This window comes from Leucopleurus acutus (assembly GCF_964270905.1).
Source record: "Leucopleurus acutus genome assembly, chromosome: 18".
NCBI lineage: Eukaryota > Metazoa > Chordata > Mammalia > Artiodactyla > Delphinidae > Leucopleurus > Leucopleurus acutus.
The window spans coordinates 1,479,169-1,500,431 of NC_139160.1; the positions used below are offsets into that span (position 1 = coordinate 1,479,169).

Sequence of the window (21,263 nt, forward strand, 5' to 3'; positions counted from 1 at the left end):
TCACACTGTGTCATAATATTGACATTCAGTCCAGGAATCCTCCACTGTAACAGCTCCTTTACTCTGCAGTGAAAATTGATTTGTATATTTTTTTGCCTCTGGGTCCTTGTGGGATTTTTTTTTTTTTATTCAAACAGAAAGTCACAAAAATTATAATCATCCTCATCAGTTCACTCAGTCCCATGTAATTAATTTTTTTTCATCTTGGTCTTTTGTTAGCACTGTTATGAATTCATCAGTTTTCCATTAGAGTTCTGAAAATGCTTATTCATTCAGTTCAGCAGTATGGTCAGTTACCAGAAACCTGTACTTGTCAGAGTCATTTCCATGAAAATAATTTTAAAATTAATATTTTCAACTGGGAACAAGGATTGGTATTTTTATATGTTTTTATAGCTTTATTGCGATATACTTCATATATCACAAAATCTGTCCATTGAAACTGTATAGTTCAATGGTTTTTAGTATATTCAGAGTGGTACAACCATCACCACCACCTACTTTCAGAACGTTTTCATTACCCGCCAGAAGAACGGAAAACCCATTAGCAGTCACTCCTCTTCCCCTACTTGTGGGCAACTACGGATCTACTTTGTCTCTACAGATCTGCCTATGATGGACACTTCATATAAATGGAATCACACTACCTTTTAGCTGCTCCCACTTACTCTCCCCAACTTGTAAATGCTGGGTCATCCCAGAGCTCATTCCTTCCACCCACCTTTCCCATCTAAACTCGCTTTTGCAACCTCATGGAGTCTCAGCTCTCATGAATCCACTGAAGAGTCTTCAGCCTACATTTCAGTTCCGTTCTCTCTCCTACTTGTACATCTAACTGCTCACTCAACACTTCCTCTTGGACGCCTGATAGAAACTCCTGTGAATGAATGAATACCTACTATGTGCCGAGCACTACTCTGGGTATTTTGTTTATGTCACTGAGCACAAGGGACACACATTCCTGTCACGGAGCAGGCGCTCTAGGGGGAGAAACAGACAATAAACAGTAAACTTCAAAAGTAAGGAAATTGTAAATACATATTATAGTAAACATTAGGGTGTGACAAGTGCTATGGAAAATAACTGAACAAGGTAAGAGGGATTAAAAGGGCAGCAGCGTGGAATAAGATGGGGCTGAGATGTGAGCACAGCACTGTGCTCGTAACAAAAGCCTCTGGAAAGAGGGGCAGGCATTTATCTTGTGGCTCTTGGGGAGCTGGACAGTCTCGTCACTGCTGTTTGCGCTGGCGAGTCAGCAGTCGGTCTGTCCTGCATTTTCCACCGCAGTGCCTGCAAATGAGGTAAAAGAACCCTGACGCATCCTTCACTGACTTCTGTGCATCCTGCCTTGCTTTGGTCGGCTGGATAAAAATGCAGCTCCGTCTGACTAAACAAATGGAAATAACGTGTCCTTAACAAAAGTTACTAAGGTAGAAAGACACAGTATAAACGCTCTCTCTATGCTGTTACAACAGCATTAGTTCTAAGGTAGAGCTGTACACATTTTATAGTAACAGAACATTACATTTAAGCGTGCAGGCCATTAAGGCAAGAAGGAAAATTATGCTTGACCACAACATTTTCTAATATAAGATAATCTTTCTAATAATATAAAGCCTCATTATGGTACCCTTAAACACATTTTCAGCAAACTTTTAATTCTGAAGATGCTAAAATCAATTCAATAAAATTGCAATGTAGAAGGAATACAATAAACATCATATTCTACTAAAATGAGCTGCATGCCAAAATTACTGTGAGAAAAAGTCATAAGAAATTTGACTTTTAATAACATTTCTCCAAGTAAAATTTAAGTGCTTTCCTCATGACAACGACATATTGTTGCTGTCTTACATAAAGAGCTTTAAATGGAAGAGTTGGTTTTTAAGTTGCTCTGTATGACGGAACCAAAGGGTACCACCCATAGGATAGACACAGGCACAAGTCAGAGCAAGAGGGCTCCGAGCAGTAAGTTAAGAGCTCCTAGAACCGCTAAACGCGTTTACGGAGAGTAAAAGGATCAGTGTGTTGTTCAGAAGAAGGAGGTCCAGCCTGAAGGAAAGGAGTCCTTCGCAATAATCTGGGGAGAAGTGCTGAGGGCCTACCCTGAGCAAAAGACACAGAGAAGGACAGAGAAGAGAAGTGGAGGAAGGAGAATAAGCTGCTCTTGGTGACGGAGCAGATACAAAACATGAGGCAGCTGGACATGTCCACGGAAACTCCCCACAGCCTGAGTGAGCTGGGGGAGCGCCACCGCAGGGAAAGGGGGCACCGGAAAGGGTGTGATGGGGAGGAAGCGGGCTTCAGTTTTGGATGCGCTGAGTTCCAGATGCCTGTGGGGATAACGCACGAATGTAAGTGCCTGATGCACAGCGAGACCAGAGCTTCTAGGGGCCAGCGGAGAGCTTGAGACAGCGAAAGACCCTGAAGCGACAATAACCCCCTGGGGGACTGTGTCTAAGGGAGCAGCGCTGAAGGGAGGGAGCATTTAGGCGCTGGTAGGAAGAGGAAGCACAAAGGAAACAGACGGCAGGAACACATCGCTGAGAACAAAACCACAGGTGCCCAGGGAGAGACGTCCACAGCAGCAAGTGCTGCTAGAGGGTCAGTCAAGAGTCAGGCGAACAGCAGCCGCCCGTCTTGGCCATTTGGGGGCCACCGCTGACGTTCAAGAGAATAGTCAGCAGAGAGGGGAGGCAGGAAGCCAGACTGGTGCAGGCCGCGAGCGCAGGGGCCGCCCGCTAGAAAGCGAGTAGCTGGCGGGGCTGACTGTGCTGGGGTCGTCAAGGCAAGTAAAGACACAAGAGGGTCTGTAAGCTTCAGACACTGAGACGGTAGAGGCAGAGAGAACGAGGGAAGGAGATGCAGAGAGGGTGGTGGAGGAACGAGTCTCAGCAGGGCAGGGAGCAGCGCTGGCAGAAGGCTAGGCAGCGATGTGTAAATGCCTTGGAGAATCTAGGCCAAGTTGAAGAACATGAATTTAGTGGCTCCAATCTGCATAACCATGGGATTTTCTCCAACAGTTCACAGCAGTCTAGGTTCAACAAGGACAAAGGGGAAAGATACTGGGAAGCAATTATTAAAGAGTGACAAAATGACAAACCATGTGGCTACAGGGAAGGAAGAAGGTCCAGAAGGAGTTGAGAACTTGGGAAAAATGGGATAACTGAGAGCAGAAGCTTTTATGAAGTCAAGAATAGGTATGCTGGGTATGAGAAAGTGGGTAAAGTGGGATTCTGTAATTTGGGATTTCAAAACTGGGGCAATTCTAAGTAATGGACATGGGAGGTGAATGATAAGAACGAAGGTCACTAAAATTGAGAACTAAGTACTGTAAGGCTAACGACATTTAGTAGAAAACAGCATCAAAGCTTGGAATTCAATAGAAAAGAACTTAAATAAGGGAAGATGGTGTTTTAGCTAGATAACCTAATTCTGAAAGGAGCACGTTTTTATGGTTTTCTGAGTGTGCAATAAGGGATTAGGGTGACACTGATCTCCCCCAAACCTAACAAATAATGAAGGAGAACAAAGAGCCAGCATCCACCTGAAAGAGGCGTGGGGAGAGGGTTCAAATAAGCCCCATCATAAATAAAGTATATTATTTGTAAGAAGTCCAGGAAGATAAATACCAGGTAAAGATGAGTTTAGGAGCTAATACATGTCAGACTGCTTTATTTCTTTCTGTTTACACATGAGGATCACGGGTCATTGGGGTGCCTCCCTTTTTTCTTGTTTTGCTGTTCATCATGATCCGTAGGAATGCAACCAAGATTCTTCGTCTTCTTATCCATGATGAAAAATGAAGAGGAAGGACATCATATGCATAAAGGATGTATTATTCAGCCTTCAAAATCACTCAATTCTTCATTTAGCTAAATGCCTTCTGATAGAGTTTAACTGCATTCCAATGAATAATAAAGTGGAAACATTATAAGAACCTAAATTGGTTGAATCAAGGGTTGCATAAAAACAACAACAATGAAAGAAAGAAAAAGCCATGTAAACTTTGAACTTCATTAGAAGAACCCGGGTCTATGGCTAAAACAAAGTAGAGCGAAGTAAAACTTCGATTCAATTGTAAGAACATAAAATGGGAGAAAATTCTTTTTTTTTTTTTTGGTGGGGGGGCTGTGCTGCACGGCTTGTGGGATCTCAGTTCCCCAATCAGGGATTGAACCTGGGCCACGGCAGTGAAAGCCCGGAATCCTAACCACTAGGTCACCAGGGAACTCCCAGGAAAATTCTTGAAAGAACGTAAAACGGGGGGAAATTCTTCGACGACACTGAGCACAAGACTAAATAGCTCCTGTTACATGAGGAAGAAAATACAAATGTTTGTGAGAGAAAGTCAAAGGAGTGAACCACTGAGTCAGGTAAAGAGAAAACAGACATTAACACATACTGTTTACAAGTATATGATATGTTAATATTCTGCTAATCAAGCTTTTACAACCTCCACTTGAAACCCTAAATGAAAAAATTAGAATAAATTACAATATAGGTCACAGCACAGACATTTCTGATAAACAAGAACTGTTTGCCTATTAAGTATTTCTAAAAAATTCTTTCATTATCCTTTGTTTTCTTTCATAATATCATCCTCTCTGTTTTGTACCTTTCAGATAAAAATTTTTAGAAAAAGCAATCTATACCTGTCATTTTCATTTCTTTCTAATTCTTTCTTTAACTGTCCACCACTCTCTTGACACCGATCTACCAAAGGTCCTGGTGACCCATGCTGATGACCAAATCCAACAGCCTCTCCCCAATTCCCATTCTACTGGATCTTTCTGGACACCACACTACTGATCAAACACTTCCTGCTCCCATGACAGTGCACTCTCATCCGTGGCCAATGGTCTTATTTAAAAAATCTCTGTAACTGGCTCTTCTTGCTTCACTCACCTTCTAAATGTAGATTTCTTTAAGACTTTTTAAAAAAATTTTTTTTTGCGGTACACGGGCCTCTCACTGTTGTGGCCTCTCCCGTTGCGGAGCACAGGCTCCGGACGCACAGGCTCAGCGGCCATGGCTCACGGGCCCAGCCGCTCCGCGGCACATAGGATCTTCCCAGACCAGGGCACGAACCCGTGTCCCCTGCATCGGCAGGCGGACTCTCAACCACTGCGCCACCAGGGAAGCCCCTAAGACATATTTTTAACTTTTTCTTTTTAATGCAAATAATAAATATTTGTTGCTGATGAATTAGAAAATTACAAGACAAAAAGAAAATACAAAAACTGGTAATTCCAAAAGTAAGAGTGAACTACTAGCAATGTGGCGAATATCCTTGCAGACTGTATGTTACTTACACATATATATAAACAAGGAAAAATGGGATCTCACTCTTCATATGCTTTTAGAAAGTTGCCTAACTGACAGACTTGAAGGGAAAAAAGACAGTTCGACAATAATAGATTTCAATACTCTACTTTCAACAATGGACAGAACTGCCACAGAGAAGATCAGTAAAGAACTAGAGAATGCGAACAACACTATAAACCAGCATGCTGAAACTTACGGAACACAGTAAAAAATAGGAAATGTGAATGTATCCAAACAAGTATGGAGTGTGAATCAGTAACCAAAAACTTCCCAACGGGGCTTCCCGGGTGGCGCAGTGGTTGAGAGTCCACCTGCCAATTCAGGGGACACGGGTTCGCGCCCCGGTCCGGGAAGATCCCACATGCCGCAGAGCGGCTGGGCCCGTGAGCCATGGCCGCTGAGCCTGCGCGTCCGGAGCCTGTGTTCCGCAACAGGAGACGCCACGGCAGTGAGAGGCCTGCATACCACAAAAAGAAACAAACAAAAAAACAACTTCCCAACAAAGAAAAGCCCAGGGCCAATGGTCTCACTAGTGAATCCTACCAAACATTTAAAGAATTAACACCAATCCTCCTCAAACTCTTCCAAAATCTGAAGAGGAGGTAACATGTGTGAACTCATTCTAAGAGACCAGCACTACTCTGATACCAAAGCTAGACACAAACAAGGAAAGAAAACTACAACTGGCTACTATCTTTTACTAATATTGGTGTAAAATTTCTCAAAAAAATACTAGAAAACAGAATCTAACAGTCCATTAAAAGCATTATACACCATGAGCAAATGGGGTTTATCACTGGAATGCAAGGTGGTTCAAGATATGAAAATCAATCCATGCAATAGACCACATTAATAGAATGAAAGAAAAACCCCACAAGATCATCTCAATGGATGCAAAAGAAGCATCTGACAGGGCTTCCCTGGTGGCGCAGTGGTTGAGAGTCTGCCTGCCAATGCAGGGGACATGGGTTTGAGCCCTGGTCTGGGACGATCCCACATGCCGCATAGCAACTGGGCCCGTGCGCCACAATTACTGAGCCTGCGCGTCCGGAGCCTGTGCTCCGCAACAAGAGAGGCCACGATAGTGAGAGGCCCGCGCACTGCGATGAAAAGTGGCCCCCGCTTGCCACAACTAGAGAAAGCCCTCGCACAGAAACGAAGACCCAACACAGCCATAAATAATAAAATAAATAAAAATGTTAAGTGGAAAAACAGTATAAAAATTGGTCTAAAAAAAAAAAGAAGCATCTGACAAAATCTAACACCCTTTCATGGTAAAAACACCCAATAAACTAGGAATAGAAGAGACCTTCCTTAACATTATAAAGGGCACACATATGTAATATGAGAGCTAACATCATACTCAATGATGAAGACTGAAAGCTTTAACAGAAACATTAGGAACAAGAAAAGGATGCTGCTTTTGCCACTTCTATTTAACATGTGACTAGAACTTCTAGCCAGAGTAATTAGGCAGGAAAAAGAAATAAAAAGCTTCCAAATAGGAAAGGAACAAGTCCAGTTAAATCTGCTCATAGAAAACATGATCTCATTATGCAGGAAATCTTAAGAAATTCACAAAAAACTGTTAGAGCTAATGAGTGAATTTATCAAAGTTATAGCATACAAAATCAACACACATAAATCAGTTGTATTTCTATATACTAGCAATGAGTAATCCCATAATGAAATTAAGAAAACAATTCCATTTGCAATAGCATCACAAAGAATTAAATATTGGGGAATAAATTTAACCAAAGAGGTGTAAAACTTGCACAGTAAAAGCTATAAAACTTGATGGAAGAATTAAAGATTTAGATACATGGAAAGATATCTTGTGTTAATGGAGTGGAAGACCTAATATTGTTAGGATGACAGTACTACAAAAAGCAATCTTTCTATTCATTGCAATCCCTATCACAATTCCAATGGTGCTTTTTTTGTTTGTTTTTTTAACAGTACGTGGGCCTCTCACTATTGTGGCCTCTCCCGTTGTGGAGCACAGGCTCCAGACGCGCAGGCTCAGCGGCCATGGCTCACGGGCCCAGCCGCTCCGCAGCATGTGGGATCTTCCCAGACCGGGGCACGAACCCGTGTCCCCTGCATCGGCAGGCAGACTCTCAACCACTGCACCACGAGGGAAGCCCCAATGGTGCTTTTTGAAGAAGCAGAAAAGGCCATCCTAAAATTCATATGGAATTTCAAGAGACCTTGAATAGCTAAAAGAATCTTGAAAAAGAACAAAGTTGGAGGATTCAGACTTCCTGATTTCAAACCCTAATACAAAGCTACAGTAATCAGGCCTGTGTGGTACTAGCAAAGGATACACATACAGAACAACAAAACAGAATTGAGAGTTTGGAAATAAACCTATACATTTATACTCAGTTGGATATTGACAAGGAAGCCAGGAAAATTCAATGGGGGAAACAACACTCTTTTCAACAAATGAATAATCAGATCATTAGATAATAGATAAAAATAATTAGATAATAAATAATAAACAGATAGAGAGCCACATGCAAAAGAACGAAGTTGCACCCTTTTACTTTACACCACTTACAAAAATTAACTTAAAATGGATCAAAGACCTAACCTCAATAGTTAAAACTATAAAACAGGGGCAAATCTTTATGACTTTGTATTTGGCAATATTTTCTCAACTATGACACTAAAAATATAGTCAACAAAAGTAAAACAAATACATATGACTTCATCAAAATTAAAAACTTTTGTGTATCAAAGGACACTATGAAGAGAGTGAAATGATAATCCACAGAAACAGAGAAAAATGGAATTTGCCCATTTCATCTAAGTTATTTGCATACAGTTGTTCATTGTATTCCTTTATGATCCTTTATGATCTAAGTTATTTGCACACCATTGTGTTCCTTTATGATCTTTTAGGATCCTTATGATTCCGTTATGATCCTTTATGTATTCCTTTATGATCCTTTTGACTTCTGTTAAGGTTGTTAGTAATGCTCCCTCTTTCACCGTTTTCTAATAGTTTTGAGTTTTCTCTTTTTTTTCCCTTGGTCAATTTAGCTAAAGTTTTTTCAACTTTTGACACCTCTTTTCAAAGAAACAGCTTTTAGCTTCATTGATTTTCCTCTACTTTTTCTAGCCTCTATTTTCTTTATCTATCATCTTTGTTATTTCCTTTCTTTTGCTTGCTTTAGGTTTAGTTTGCTCTTCTTTCTCCAGTGCCTTAAGATGACAGGTTAGGTTACTGCTTTGAGACCTTTTTCTTTATTAATACAGGTATTTACGGTTGTAAACTGTCCTCTAAGCACTCTTTTAGCTGCATTCTATAACTTTTGATGTATTATGTCTTCATTTTCATTCATCTCAAAGTATTTTCTTTTTCTTTCTTTTTTAAGAAATTCAAATATAGTTGATTTACAATGTTGTGTTAGTTTCAGGTGCACAGCAAAGTGATTCAGTTATACATATATACATCTGTTCTTTTTCAGATTCTTTTCCCTTATAGGTTAATACAAAATATTGAGTATAGTTCCCTGTGCTGTACAGTAGATCCCTGTTGGTTATTTATTTTATATATAGTAGTGTGTATATGTTAATCTAAAACTCCTAATTTATCCCTCCCCTCCATTTTCCCCTCTGGTAAAGTTTGTTTTCTATGTCTGTGGGTCTATTTCTGTTTTGTACGTAAGTTCATTTGTATTTTTTTTTTTTTGGTTCCATCTATAAGTGGTATCATATGATACTTGTCTTCGTCTGGCTTACTTCACTTAGTATAATCTCTAGGTCCATCCATGTTGCTGCAAATGGCATTATTTCCTTCTTTTTTATGGCTAAGGCTCCACTGTATATACAGACCACATCTTTGTTCATTCATCTGTGGATGGACACTTGGGTTGCTGCCATGTCTCGGCTGTTGTATATAGTGCTGCTATGAACATTGGAGTGCATGTATCTTTTTGAATTAGAGTTTTCTCCAGATGTATGCCCAGAATTGCTGGAATTGCTGGATCATATGGTAACTCTATTTTCAGTTTTCTGAGGAACCTCCCTACTGTTCTCCATAGTGGCTGCACCAATTTACATTCCTACCAACAGTGCCAAAGGGTTCCCTTTTCTCCACACCCTCTCCAGCATTTACTGTTTGTAGATTTTTTTTTTTTTTGTGGTATGCGGGCCTCTCACTGTTGTGGCCTCTCCCGTTGTGGAACACAGGCTCCAGACGCGCAGGCTCAGCCGCCATGGCTCATGGGCCTAGCCGCTCTGCGGCATGTGGGATCTTCCCGGACTGGGGCACGAACCCATGTCCCCTGCATTGGCAGGCGGATTCTCAACCACTGCGCCACCAGGGAAGCCCTGTTTGTAGACTTTTTGATGATGGCCATTCTGACTGGTGTGAGGTGATACCTCATTGTGGTTTTGATTTGCATTTCTCTAATGATTAGTGATGTTGAGCATCTTTTCATGTGTTTGTTGGCAGTCTGTATATCTTCTTTGGAGAAATGTCTATTTAGATCTTCTGCCCATTTTTTGATTGGGTTGTTTGTTTTTTTGATATTGAGCTGCATGAGCTGCTTGTATATTTTGGAGATTCATTCCTTGTCAGTCATATTGTTTGCAAATATTTTCTCTCATTCTGTAGGTTGTCTTTTTGTTTTGTTTACGGTTTCCTTTGCTGTGCAAAAGCTATTAAGTTTAATTATGTCCCATTTGTTTATTTTTATTTCCATTACTCTAGGAGACAAATCCAAAAAGATATTGCTGTGATTTATGTCAAAGAGTGTTCTGCCTACATTTTCCTCTAGGAATTTCATAGTATCAATCCCACATTTAGGCCTTTTGAGTTTATTTTTGTATTCATCCTGCTTGGTATCCATTTTGAGTTTATTTTTGTATTAATCCTGCTTGGTATTCTGTGAGTTTCTTGAATCTGTGGTTTGGTGTTTGTTAATAATTTTGGAAAATTCTCAGCTGTTAATACTACAAATATTTCTTCTGTTCTTTCTTCTCTTTCTGGTATTGCCATTATGGGCATGTTACACTTTTTGAATTATACCACAGTTTCTGAATATTGTTTTTTCCAGTCTTTTTTCTTTTCAGTTTGGGAAATTTTGACTGACATACCTTCAAGATCACCAATTATTTTCTGGGCCCAGAGGATTATTCTGATGAGACCATCAAAGGCATTCTTCATCTCTGTTACAGAGGTTTTTATTTCTAACATTTCCTTTAGACTCTAAGAGTTCCCCGATCTCGGTTTACATTACCCACCTGTTATTATATGTTGTGAACTCTTCCTTTTAGAGTTCTCAGTATACTCTGGTTATTCAGAATTCCTGGTCTGACAATTCCAAAATACCTGCTATATTTGAACCAGGTTCTGATGTCTGCTTCTGCCTCTTCAGATGGCGCTTTTTGCCGTTTAGCATATACCACTTGATTTTACTGTTGGGAGCCAGATACGATGTGCTGGGTAAGCGCTTTTTGCCGTTTAGCATATACCACTTGATTTTACTGTTGGGAGCCAGATACGATGTGCTGGGTAAGCGCTTTTTGCCGTTTAGCATATACCACTTGATTTTACTGTTGGGAGCCAGATACGATGTGCTGGGTAAGCGCTTTTTGCCGTTTAGCATTATACCACTTGATTTTACTGTTGGGAGCCAGATACGATGTGCTGGGTAAGCGCTTTTTGCCGTTTAGCATTATACCACTTGATTTTACTGTTGGGAGCCAGATACGATGTGCTGGGTAAACATTACTGCAGTAAATAGGCCTTTGGTGTGAGGTTCTATGTTTACTTGGCTACCATTAGGCTACCATTCTTATTAGTCATCCATTTTATCCACATCAGTGTATACATGTCAATCCCAATCACCCAGTTCATCCCACTACCACCCCACCCCCTCTGTGACCCTCCTAATTGCTCTAACCTAGTTTCTTTTTTTTGCCCAATTTAAAACATCAACACCACCAAAACGTAACATCTTGGATGAATTAGTTACCCTATTAAGAACTTATTTAGTGACATTTAAAAACTTACCTATTTTTTCCCTCTCTTTAGGATACTTTTTTTTTTTTTTTTTTTTTTTTTGCGGTACGCGGGCCTCTCACTGCTGTGGCCTCTCCCGTTGCGGAGCACAGGCTGCGGACGCGCAGGCTCAGCGTCCATGGCTCGTGGGCCCAGCTGCTCTGCGGCATGTGGGATCTTCCCGAACCGGGGCATGAACCCGTGTCCCCTGCATCGGCAGGCGGACTCTCAACCACTGCGCCACCAGGGAAGCCCTTTTCCTCTTTTTAGAAAAACCCACATACAAAGCAACTATTTCTTAGATAAATAAATAAATAAATAAATAAATAAATAAATAAATAAATAAATAAAAGTTTAGTCTCACAAGGGTTGAAAGTCTAAATAATTAAGTAAACGCATGGTACAAAGAATGATGATAATTAAGATGAAGAAAAGCTGTTACCAATTCTATAAAACAGAGGTTTTTCAGCCCTAATATTTGATTTTTTTAACTTAGAAAATAAAAACACAACTTACGTTCGATTTGGTCAAACATTACTGAGAAGAGGAAGTCCCGTGGTGTCATGTAATACTCTCCCCCGTGTTCCAGTGAGGAAAACTGCATGAAGCGCTGTTTACGAGGAGACGGTTTCCCTTTCATCTCTCCAGAGTCCACACTTTTCTAAAAGAAAAAGAAATTGCAATTTCAGATTTTTTTCAGTATCATTCCCCAACTTAGCTACTTCTACAATAATCTTTAAAGAGTAATTTTAGTGTTTAGGTATAACAACCTCCAAACTTTGAAGTCATTTACTGAACAGATATTTACTGAGTGCACAGGCACTGAAAACAGAGCAGTGATGAGGCTAACCTGAGGAACCTGCATTCCCAAACAGGAGAATGACAATTAACGAATAAATGTATAAAATAATATAAGACACTAAGAAGTGCCATGAAGAGATATAAAGTAGGATAAGAAAGTGCTTAGTAACATTTCGGGGCTTCCCTGGTGGCGCAGTGGTTAAGAATCCGCCTGCCAATGCAGGGGACACGGGTTCGAGTCCTGGTCCGGGAAGATCCCACATGCCGTGGAGCAACTAAGCCCGTGCGCCACAACTACTGAACCTGCGCTCTAGAGCCCTCGAGCCACAACTACGGAGCCCGTGTGCCACAACTACTGAAGCCCGCACGCCTAGAGACCGTGCTCCACAACAAGAGAAGCCACTGCAATGAGAAGCCCGTGCACTGCAACGAAGAGTAGCCTCCACTCGCCGCAACTAGAGAAAGCCCGCGCACAGCAACGAAGACCCAACGGAGGCAAAAATAAATAAATAAAATAAATTTTTAAAAAAATAATATTTCAATGGGATGGACAAGGAGAGCCTTTCTGAACAGGTGACATTCAACGAGACTAAATGAGGCAGGCCTTGTGGGCTTGGGCTCTGGAGGGAGAGCATTCCAAGGAGGAGGTAAAGAAAGAATACAGACCATGGGACAGGAACAAGCGTGGTGTGCTCAAGGGTGGTATGGCGGAAGAGAAGCTCAGGGAGACAGGATGGCAGCAGATCATGTAAAGATGAAGTACATCCATTCTGATCAGTGGCCCTGATTTTAGGAATATATTGACATCATGGGTGCACAGTGCTAAGAGAAGAAGAATGGCTAAGATATTGTTACTGTCAGAGTCTGTACCTTAGACAATGGGACCTGGGCCTTGACCCAAATGCTGACAGAGACGATACTGAAATATTTATTGCTAACCTTTCACGGAGCACTTACTATGTGCTAGGCACTGTACTAGTTAAGTACCCTCCGTGGACTATTTAGTTAATCCTCACAGTAACTGAACAGTAGATACTACAGTAGATATGAAAACTGTAAAGTAAATGCAGAGCCAGGATAAAAAACCAGGTGTGTCTGACTCAAAAGTGTTTCAATCTCTTAACTACCACAACTATCCTCCTACCCATGGCTAGGCACTGTGCCCTAGGCAGCCTGGAAGAAGACGACATACCAATCAGCACACGTGCCAAGGTCAAAATAGGAACCTTGACTCAGAACGTGTCATCTGTGAAATCCAAGAGCACACTGGCACTCGGGACCGCTTTCCTGAAGGTAACAAGCTAAATCAGACCACGACATCCTTCCTGGACACATCGCTTCCTTTCCATGCTGACACACAAGTCATGTTCAGTAAGTGCTGAGTGGAGCTGAAATGGGGAAAAACGGCAATTCCGGTTGCTTAAACCTCCAAATTCAAAGCCGTCAACAGCTCCTTTTAGCTGATCTCAGTCCTCTAACCAGTATTAATTCTCTCTCCCCAGTTTGACAACTGGCTGCCTTGAGTGCCTACCAGAATACTGGCCGTATACAGAACACTCAATAATACTGCACTGAGAGTGCCCTGTCTTCTCCAGATCTTGCCTCTTCATGTCTTTCCTTTTCTTTCCCCTTAAATTACTACTATAAAAATAACTCAAGGGGCATGTCTTAATTATATGAGTCCATACTCTTATCTCAGTCATCAGAAAATTGAATTTTATTAATATTTTCTGAACATTTTATACATGAAGTAGATAAATTATCATTTGATATATTATCAAATGGATAGTATTTGTAGGAAAACAGTGGTAAACAAGACAAACAGTAATTCCTACTAGAATGTACTAAGTGCCTTGGCAGTGAATTTACAGAAAGTATACAGATGGGATAGGGAAGCGAGAGGGGTAAGAGTCTTCTCAGTAAATGTCACAGCACTGGCAAAGTCCTAGATACAAGAGTAATACAGTGTATTGAAGAGCTAAAGAAGTTAAACACGGATATATACATTATTAGCTTAAAAAATATTTGTGTTTATTATACTAATGTTAATATATAGTCTATTAGATTTTAAAAGGTAAATAATCTATATAGAAATAGGTATATGAATTTCCAAATCTTTAAATAAATGTTGGTTCTTAAAAAAAAATTATTTATTTATTGGCCATGCCACACGGCATCTGGGATCTTAGTTCCCCCACCAGGGATTGAACCCGTGCCCTCTGCAGTGGAAGTGCGGAGTCTTAACCACTGGACCGCCAGGGAAGTCCCAATGCTGGCTCTTTTATATTATCTTGTATCTAAGTTGTTCATGACTAGTTAAAAAAATATCTTTTACCAACCACTTAATCCCTTTTATGCAAACAAACATATTCTTCTTTCTAAACTTCAACCAACTAAAAGGGGCCAATTACTCATTTATCCTCCTCAAGTGCTCTCATAACAGGATGGATCGTTATTCTGTCTCTTTTGGTTTTCATGCTGTCCTCTATCTTGTGGCAATCTTCCTCTTTCCTGGTCCTAATCTATACTGAAAATGACCAACAAGTAAAAACACAAACCTCCCACTCTCTTGCAGCAAGACATGAAAACTATTCCTCCATCTCATGGTTACCATGTTCTATACACTTGTATGCGTCTATAACTTGCATAAGCGTAATATTTCTGAAGATTCTTGAGAAGAGTCAATTATTCTGGGAAGTGTCATTTTATTTTTATTTTAAAACTATTTTTAAACCCTTTACTGAATTTGTTACAATATTGCTTCTGTTTTATGTTTTGGTTATTTGGCTGCAAGGCATGTGGGATCTTAGCTCCCCGATCTTAGCAGGGACTGAACCTGCACCCCTTGAAATGGAAGGTGAAGTCCCAACCACTGGGCCACCAGGGAGGCCCCCTGGGCAGTGCCATTTTAGATAATGGTTGATTGGGTTGCCATCCCTTCCGATTTTGGTTAAATATCCTCCCCAATGAACAGGAAAAGGTAGAAACTAAAGCTCCCTTCCCTGGGTTGATTTCTGAACTTGAAACTGCCATATGAATTGTAGACCATGAATTTAGAAGGTCACTTACAAGCAAATGACCTCCACATTTGCCCACCACCATGATTCTCTACCAGTAGGCGATGTGGCATAAAACTATCTAACGACCCCCTACCAACATCCTTACAACTCAACCTGGTGTCATACCTTTAATTTCTGCTACTTCATAGTATAAATAAACCTATTCTACTACCCCCAAATCCTGCAACTCCCTTTGCCAGCACTAGCAATGTCTCTCCTTTTTCTAATCTTTTCCACCACCTCTCACACTGCTTACTGAGGACACAGCTATCAGTTGGAGGCCATCACCTGTGTAGATACTAATCCCACCATTTCCCTTATGCAATATATAGTGGAAGCCTCCAAGTCACCACCTCTTACTACTAGAGTCTTTCCCTTCATCCTAACTTCTACCCGCCCACCTCCCAAGTAAATACGTAATCAAGCATCTACTAGTGTGAGGGCACTCCAGGAAGAGACAGGACACATACTAATCAAAGGGGCAACAGGACAGTAATAAACACTAACAATATAGCTAATGTGAATTAAACACATGCAAGGTAGGGTGCTAAAATCTTTACATACATGGTCTCACTCAATCTTCACAATGACCCCAATAGGAGACTTCATTTTATCAGCCTCATTTTACAAAAGAAGAAACCAAAGCTTGTCAAGGTTAACCAGCTTGCCTGGGTTAACATGGCAAGTCAGCGGATAGCATAGAGGCAATATGACAACCTCAGCTCAACCACTATCCTATGCCCGCTCCTCTAAGGGTTACATAAACTAGGAAAATAGAGAAATCAGTGTGGGTAATGACAGCTGAGAAAGTTTTCATAAAAAGAGTGGGATTTAAGTTAGGCTCTAGAGAATAACAAAGAATAGAACTAGAATTAGCCATCCTTAAGACCTGGGCTAAGAGTTGTCCATTTCCTAAATGACATGTATTGTTTCCCTTGTTCAATAAAATTTAAAATAAGTAGGATGTTATGAACACGTTTCTTCGCTACAGCAAAATTTACACAGAGGAAAGAAGAGTATTGTTCTGAAATTTCCAGAGCCTTTCTAATTCCAAGTTGACGAACCAACAAATCAATTTTCTTTAAGTCCCCTTTGTCATACAGCAGTTGAATTTTAAAGGACCACAAGTTGATGTGTATTATATATTTATGCTTACTTCGCAGAATTTGGAAGATCAATTTGGCATTTTGAATCTTTTATCTATAAAGTTTATTCTTGCCATACTTCACATGTACGACCACTATGATCAAAGCTCCGATGGATGGATTTAACATCAAGAATTAACAATGTCTGTCTGCCCCCAACCCTTCCATCCTCTCCCCTGGTGCTCTCCTGCTCACGTGAGCATGCTCTCTCTGCCCACATCCTCCTGTCTCTCCCCTCCTTCCCACGCACGTTTCAGGTGGCTTTTTTCTGTTGCTGCTGTTTGCGTATTCCTTGAACTGACCATGTGGTTTTGGGCACTCATTCTCTCTCGTTTCCCCTGTCTCTCTCTCACAGATATGTGTAAATGTGGCGTATCTGTGGTCAGTTGTGCTTGGTAAACTGAGTTTGAGTTTGGTTAAGTGCAGGTAGAGGATCAGTGTGGATGACGGAGGATGGGGAGGAATAACCAATTCTGTCTGAGACAACACAAGGGCAGATGCCCAGCTTAGTGCCGTTAGTACTGCTCCATACCAGGCGGTGAAAAAGTTCACAAATTCATCTTCAAACATTTAAGAACCTGTTATGTGTCACTGTTCTGCAGATATACAGATGGACACTGTGAGGTCTCGGCCTTTAAGGAGCTCACAAAAGGGAATGCTGGAGAGCAAACAAACAATTCAGAGCACTGGCTCCAAGGTCAAACTACCCTGGATGCAAATTCCAGTTCTGTCACTCACTAGGTATGTGACCTAGGACCAATTATCAGCTGACTCATGAACAGTGAGGAAACAGGAATCAAGCTGCCTGGACTTAAATCCCAGCTCTGTCACTTGGCCAAGTTCATGCTGTAACTTCTCCCTAACTAATCTGTAAAATGAAGAAGACAGTAGTATCTACTTAAAGGGTCTTTTATAAACCGTGTGGTTCAATGAAATAATACACATACTACGTGCTCTGGAAGGTCAGCCATTACTATCATGATCGTCGTAATTCAAACAAATGCTCTAACAGAAATATGTAAAAAATTGTAGGAGAAGGCAGAGAGAGGACCAATTAACTGCCTTGTTAATTGGAAGACTTAACAAAGGCATCCCAGGCCAGGAGAAATGGGACCTGGGCTGCAAACGGTGAGGAGTCGCCAAGACCGGGAGCAACAGGAGAGCAACGCGCGCTACAGCCAGTCTGGGCAGCAGGTCCAGGGGGCAGAGAGTCTCTGGGGGACGCGACCAAAATGGACAGAAGGGGAGAAGGGCAGACACAGTGCACCAGGAAGACCGTCTTGGATGTGGGCATTTTCTTTTAATTCACACAAGAGCCAGCGTAGACGGAAGACACTGGAAGGTACACGGCTGATGCTGCAGGATATCTCATACCATGATTCAGCACTTAGTCTATACATCCATCCAATACGCTTGGCTTTTCAGTCTCAAAATCCCAGCATATTAGAAACATTACATTACAAATGCTAGAGTCAAGTATACTAGTGGCAGAAGGGAGATCTTACAGCCTGAAAGTGAGACGGGAGAGAAAAATTAAACAAGCCAGACCTGGCCACAATAGTCTGGATCAATCTATGTCATGACGACCAACAAACAGCCACTAGGTCTATTTATGGGATGATGGTCTTCAGTCACTTAGAAATTGCTAATTATGTAGGGAACATTTTGTTAAAAATGTGCAAATGTAGCTTAACTGTTTTTAATGTAAATCTTGCATTAAAAAAAGATGTTTTATTACTTACGAGGGTAATTTTAGTTGTCTGGAAGATTCACTTACAGGGCATAACTCATACCCCGCTGACGCTGTATAAACTCAGCATTACTCTCTAATCTACTATATATATCCAAAGCACTTTGTAGAATGTATGTTACATAAAAATACCAGGGCCACGCTTATATAAACTGAAAATGATTAGAACTGTGAGTAAAAGCACAGTGTCTCTCAGAAAAATACAAGTAGACATAGTTCGGGCTCGTCATAAACACTATTACATGTCATATAAAATTAGACCACAGGATACAAATCTTTTCATCTTCCAACACTGTTAACAGTCACTTTTAAAAAAACTTACTACGAGTGTATTCTTAGTCATGATGAGCTCTCACTTACAGGAAAAGCATCTATACAAATAGCCATTCAGTATGCTGACACCTAGGTTTCAGGATGTCAGGAGAAATCTGAATGTCATCTCCTAGGGCTAAATCAATTCCTTTCAAACATAAAAGGTATCATAAGGCAAACCATAATTTTAAGTAGTTTATATAGGATATAAATAAACGTTGCTATGCGCGTCTAAAAATCTGTTAAATTCCAGGAGCCGTTTCAAGGGTATGGTGAGAATACCAGCACTGGAGGAACTCGGAACCTCCAGCTTTTATTTTTAAAAAATTTTAAAAAATATTTATTTATTTATTTAGGCTGCATCGGGTCTTAGTTACAGCACGCGGGATCTTCACTGCAGCACGTGGGATCTTTAGCTGCGGCATGTGGGATTGTTTTTTTTAGTTGCAGAATGCGGACTCTTGGTTGCGGCATGCATGTGGGATCTCGCTCCCCAACCAGGAATTGAAGACAGGCCCCGGCATTGGGAGTGTGGAGTCTTACCTACTGGACTACCAGAGAAGTCCCGGGACCTCCAGCTTTTATAGGCTCTGCTACAAAAAACAAGTTTTCTTTTTCCCTTTGGATTTTTGGTTTTCACTCTCAATCTATACGATTATCCACTTGCAAATAAAATTTGGGAAGGTCCTTTCTCTATGCTAAAAGAAGAAAAAGGTATAATGTACCTTCCTGAGTTAACTCTTAATACAATCAAAGGGTCATTAAAAACAACAAAAACAAAAACAACAAAAAAAACAAAACCATAAATTGATGAGAAAGCAGTAAGTAAAACTTCTTAAAATCTCCGTCCCAAAACCTGACAAAGAACCAGAATGAAAACCAGAAAATAAGGACAGCCATGCTGATGCTAGCTCCTACCTCCCACTCTAAGCTGTTCTAGAAAGATCTTCTATTGATAGATACTGATAATGCTGACCCACCTGCACGACAGTACTAGGAATGAAAACTAGTTTCCTCCCCCAGAGTGTGATGGAACGAGAGGACGAGATTCTGGAATCCCTTGTGGATGGGGCAGCCGGGCCTGGGTGTGTGCACTGCACGCCTCCGGGGGCCCCCTCACACTGGGATCGCAGACAGCTGTGGAGCAGATGGCAGGAAGGTGCACTGTGGAAGGTGACTTCCTCTAACCTGCAGGGGTAACGCTATCACTGAGAGCTCCCAAGTGCAGGGATGTGCAGGCCAGAAAGGACCGTGGGGAGTCCCCCCGGAAACCCCTGTCACTCGCTGCTGTCACTAGAGACCCAGCACATGCCTCTTTCCCCTCCTGCGTCCTGTCAAAGGAGGGCTGGCATCAGCAGAGGATGCCGGGCACGGCTGGGCAGAGGAAAATACTGCGTCCACAGCCACGCTGACCAAAAAGCCAGCAACTATGTCCGAGGGCACTTCTCTAAAGGGGCAGGCACCCCAAACAGGGGGAATCGCAAAGGCCACCCCTGGGGATGCGCTAACCCCCAGTGTGGCAGGAAGGCAGAACGCCCAGAGGAGAGCCAGGACACACCTCGCTCCTCCTCCAGTCCCGCAGGCAGCAGACTGACCCACAGTCCATGGAAACTATGAACATCCTGCTCTGCAGCTAATGGTCTGATGTGAAGGTAAAGAGCGCTCAGTTCAAGATGGAAAGGGTCAAGCTTATACACTCACACTGTCCTTGGCAAATAACGTATCTGGCTAGACCATCTGTTTAAAACCTGATGTTGGGCCTGTCCAAATTCTCTGGGAAAATGCAGAGCAATAGGAAACAACAATGAAAATCAAATTCTGAAAGAAAGCAGAAAAAAATCACAGAAAACAAAAGACGTGATCGATGCACTTTAAACATCCGAGAGCAAAGATAAGATGCAAGATGACAGAGGCCTCTGAAAGGGAGCCAGCCCAGCCGCACAAGAGGAGTAGACACGAAAGATGCCAGTATGAAACGAGAAGCTCTAAGAAACAGGAAAGACTAGAACCAACACTACAGAAAATACACAAACTACGGATAGGAAAAAAAAACCACATAGAAGGCAGAAGAAAAGCACAGAGAAAAGCATTTAGGGAAAAGAATATCCACATGTGTGACAGACACCAAGGATTCAACATGAAAACTGCTGTACTCCAGGAAGACAGAGAACAAACCAGCAACAGATTTGCTCAAAAACAGCGTGGGAAAACCTCACTGAAACCTCAAAGACCTGAATTTACTACCCTATCTGCCACTGCCCTATGTGAATATACTCAGGTTTGAATAATCCTAGAAGACCTCGGGGGAGATTGGTCAGTTTTAGTTCTTTCAGAAAACCTAAATAAGGCAGACGTTAGAAAATCTAAGTAAGGTTAGAACTATGATGCCCTTATTGCTGGATTCAACCTCTTAAAAGCGGTTCTGAGAGAAGATAGTACAAAAAAATGACACAGTAAATGATTAAGCAAGATGTAGTTCTAACATAATGCTTAAAAGACATGCATCACCCTTGTATACTAAGTGAGGAAATGAAAGCAGTGTGAGGGGGTAACATTCTCAAGCTATTCAACCCGAAAGGCTGGGGAGAATTTTTTTTGCCCCTCTTCACTCCAACTTATTTATTGCAGTGCAGGAGAACTATTCCAGTAGGAATGGACTAAACGGTACCAATCTTAATGTTTACCTGAAGGAGATATCCTAAGTTACTTGGACTCAACCCTGTCGGCCTCAGGAAGAAGAGGAGCCTATGGAATGTGCTTGTGGAGATCAAAGCACTGCTGAGGGTCTGCTGGGGGCTCTGCCCCTAAACCTCCCAGGACTGGGTGGAAAGTGATGGGAGCGGGGATGAGTC

General features: G+C 41.5%; 1 protein-coding gene across 1 annotated transcript in view; it reads right to left on the reverse strand.

Moving 5' to 3' along the window:
• The window catches only part of MICU2 (mitochondrial calcium uptake 2), a gene marked incomplete at its 5' end in the record, with an annotated part of 85,653 nt that overhangs the window by 45,120 nt on the left and 19,270 nt on the right, over positions 1-21,263 (reverse strand). The window contains one exon of the mRNA XM_082859726.1: positions 11,861-12,005. Within this exon, the coding sequence (XP_082715852.1) occupies positions 11,861-12,005 (145 nt within the window). The remainder of the gene's footprint in view (positions 1-11,860; positions 12,006-21,263) is intronic.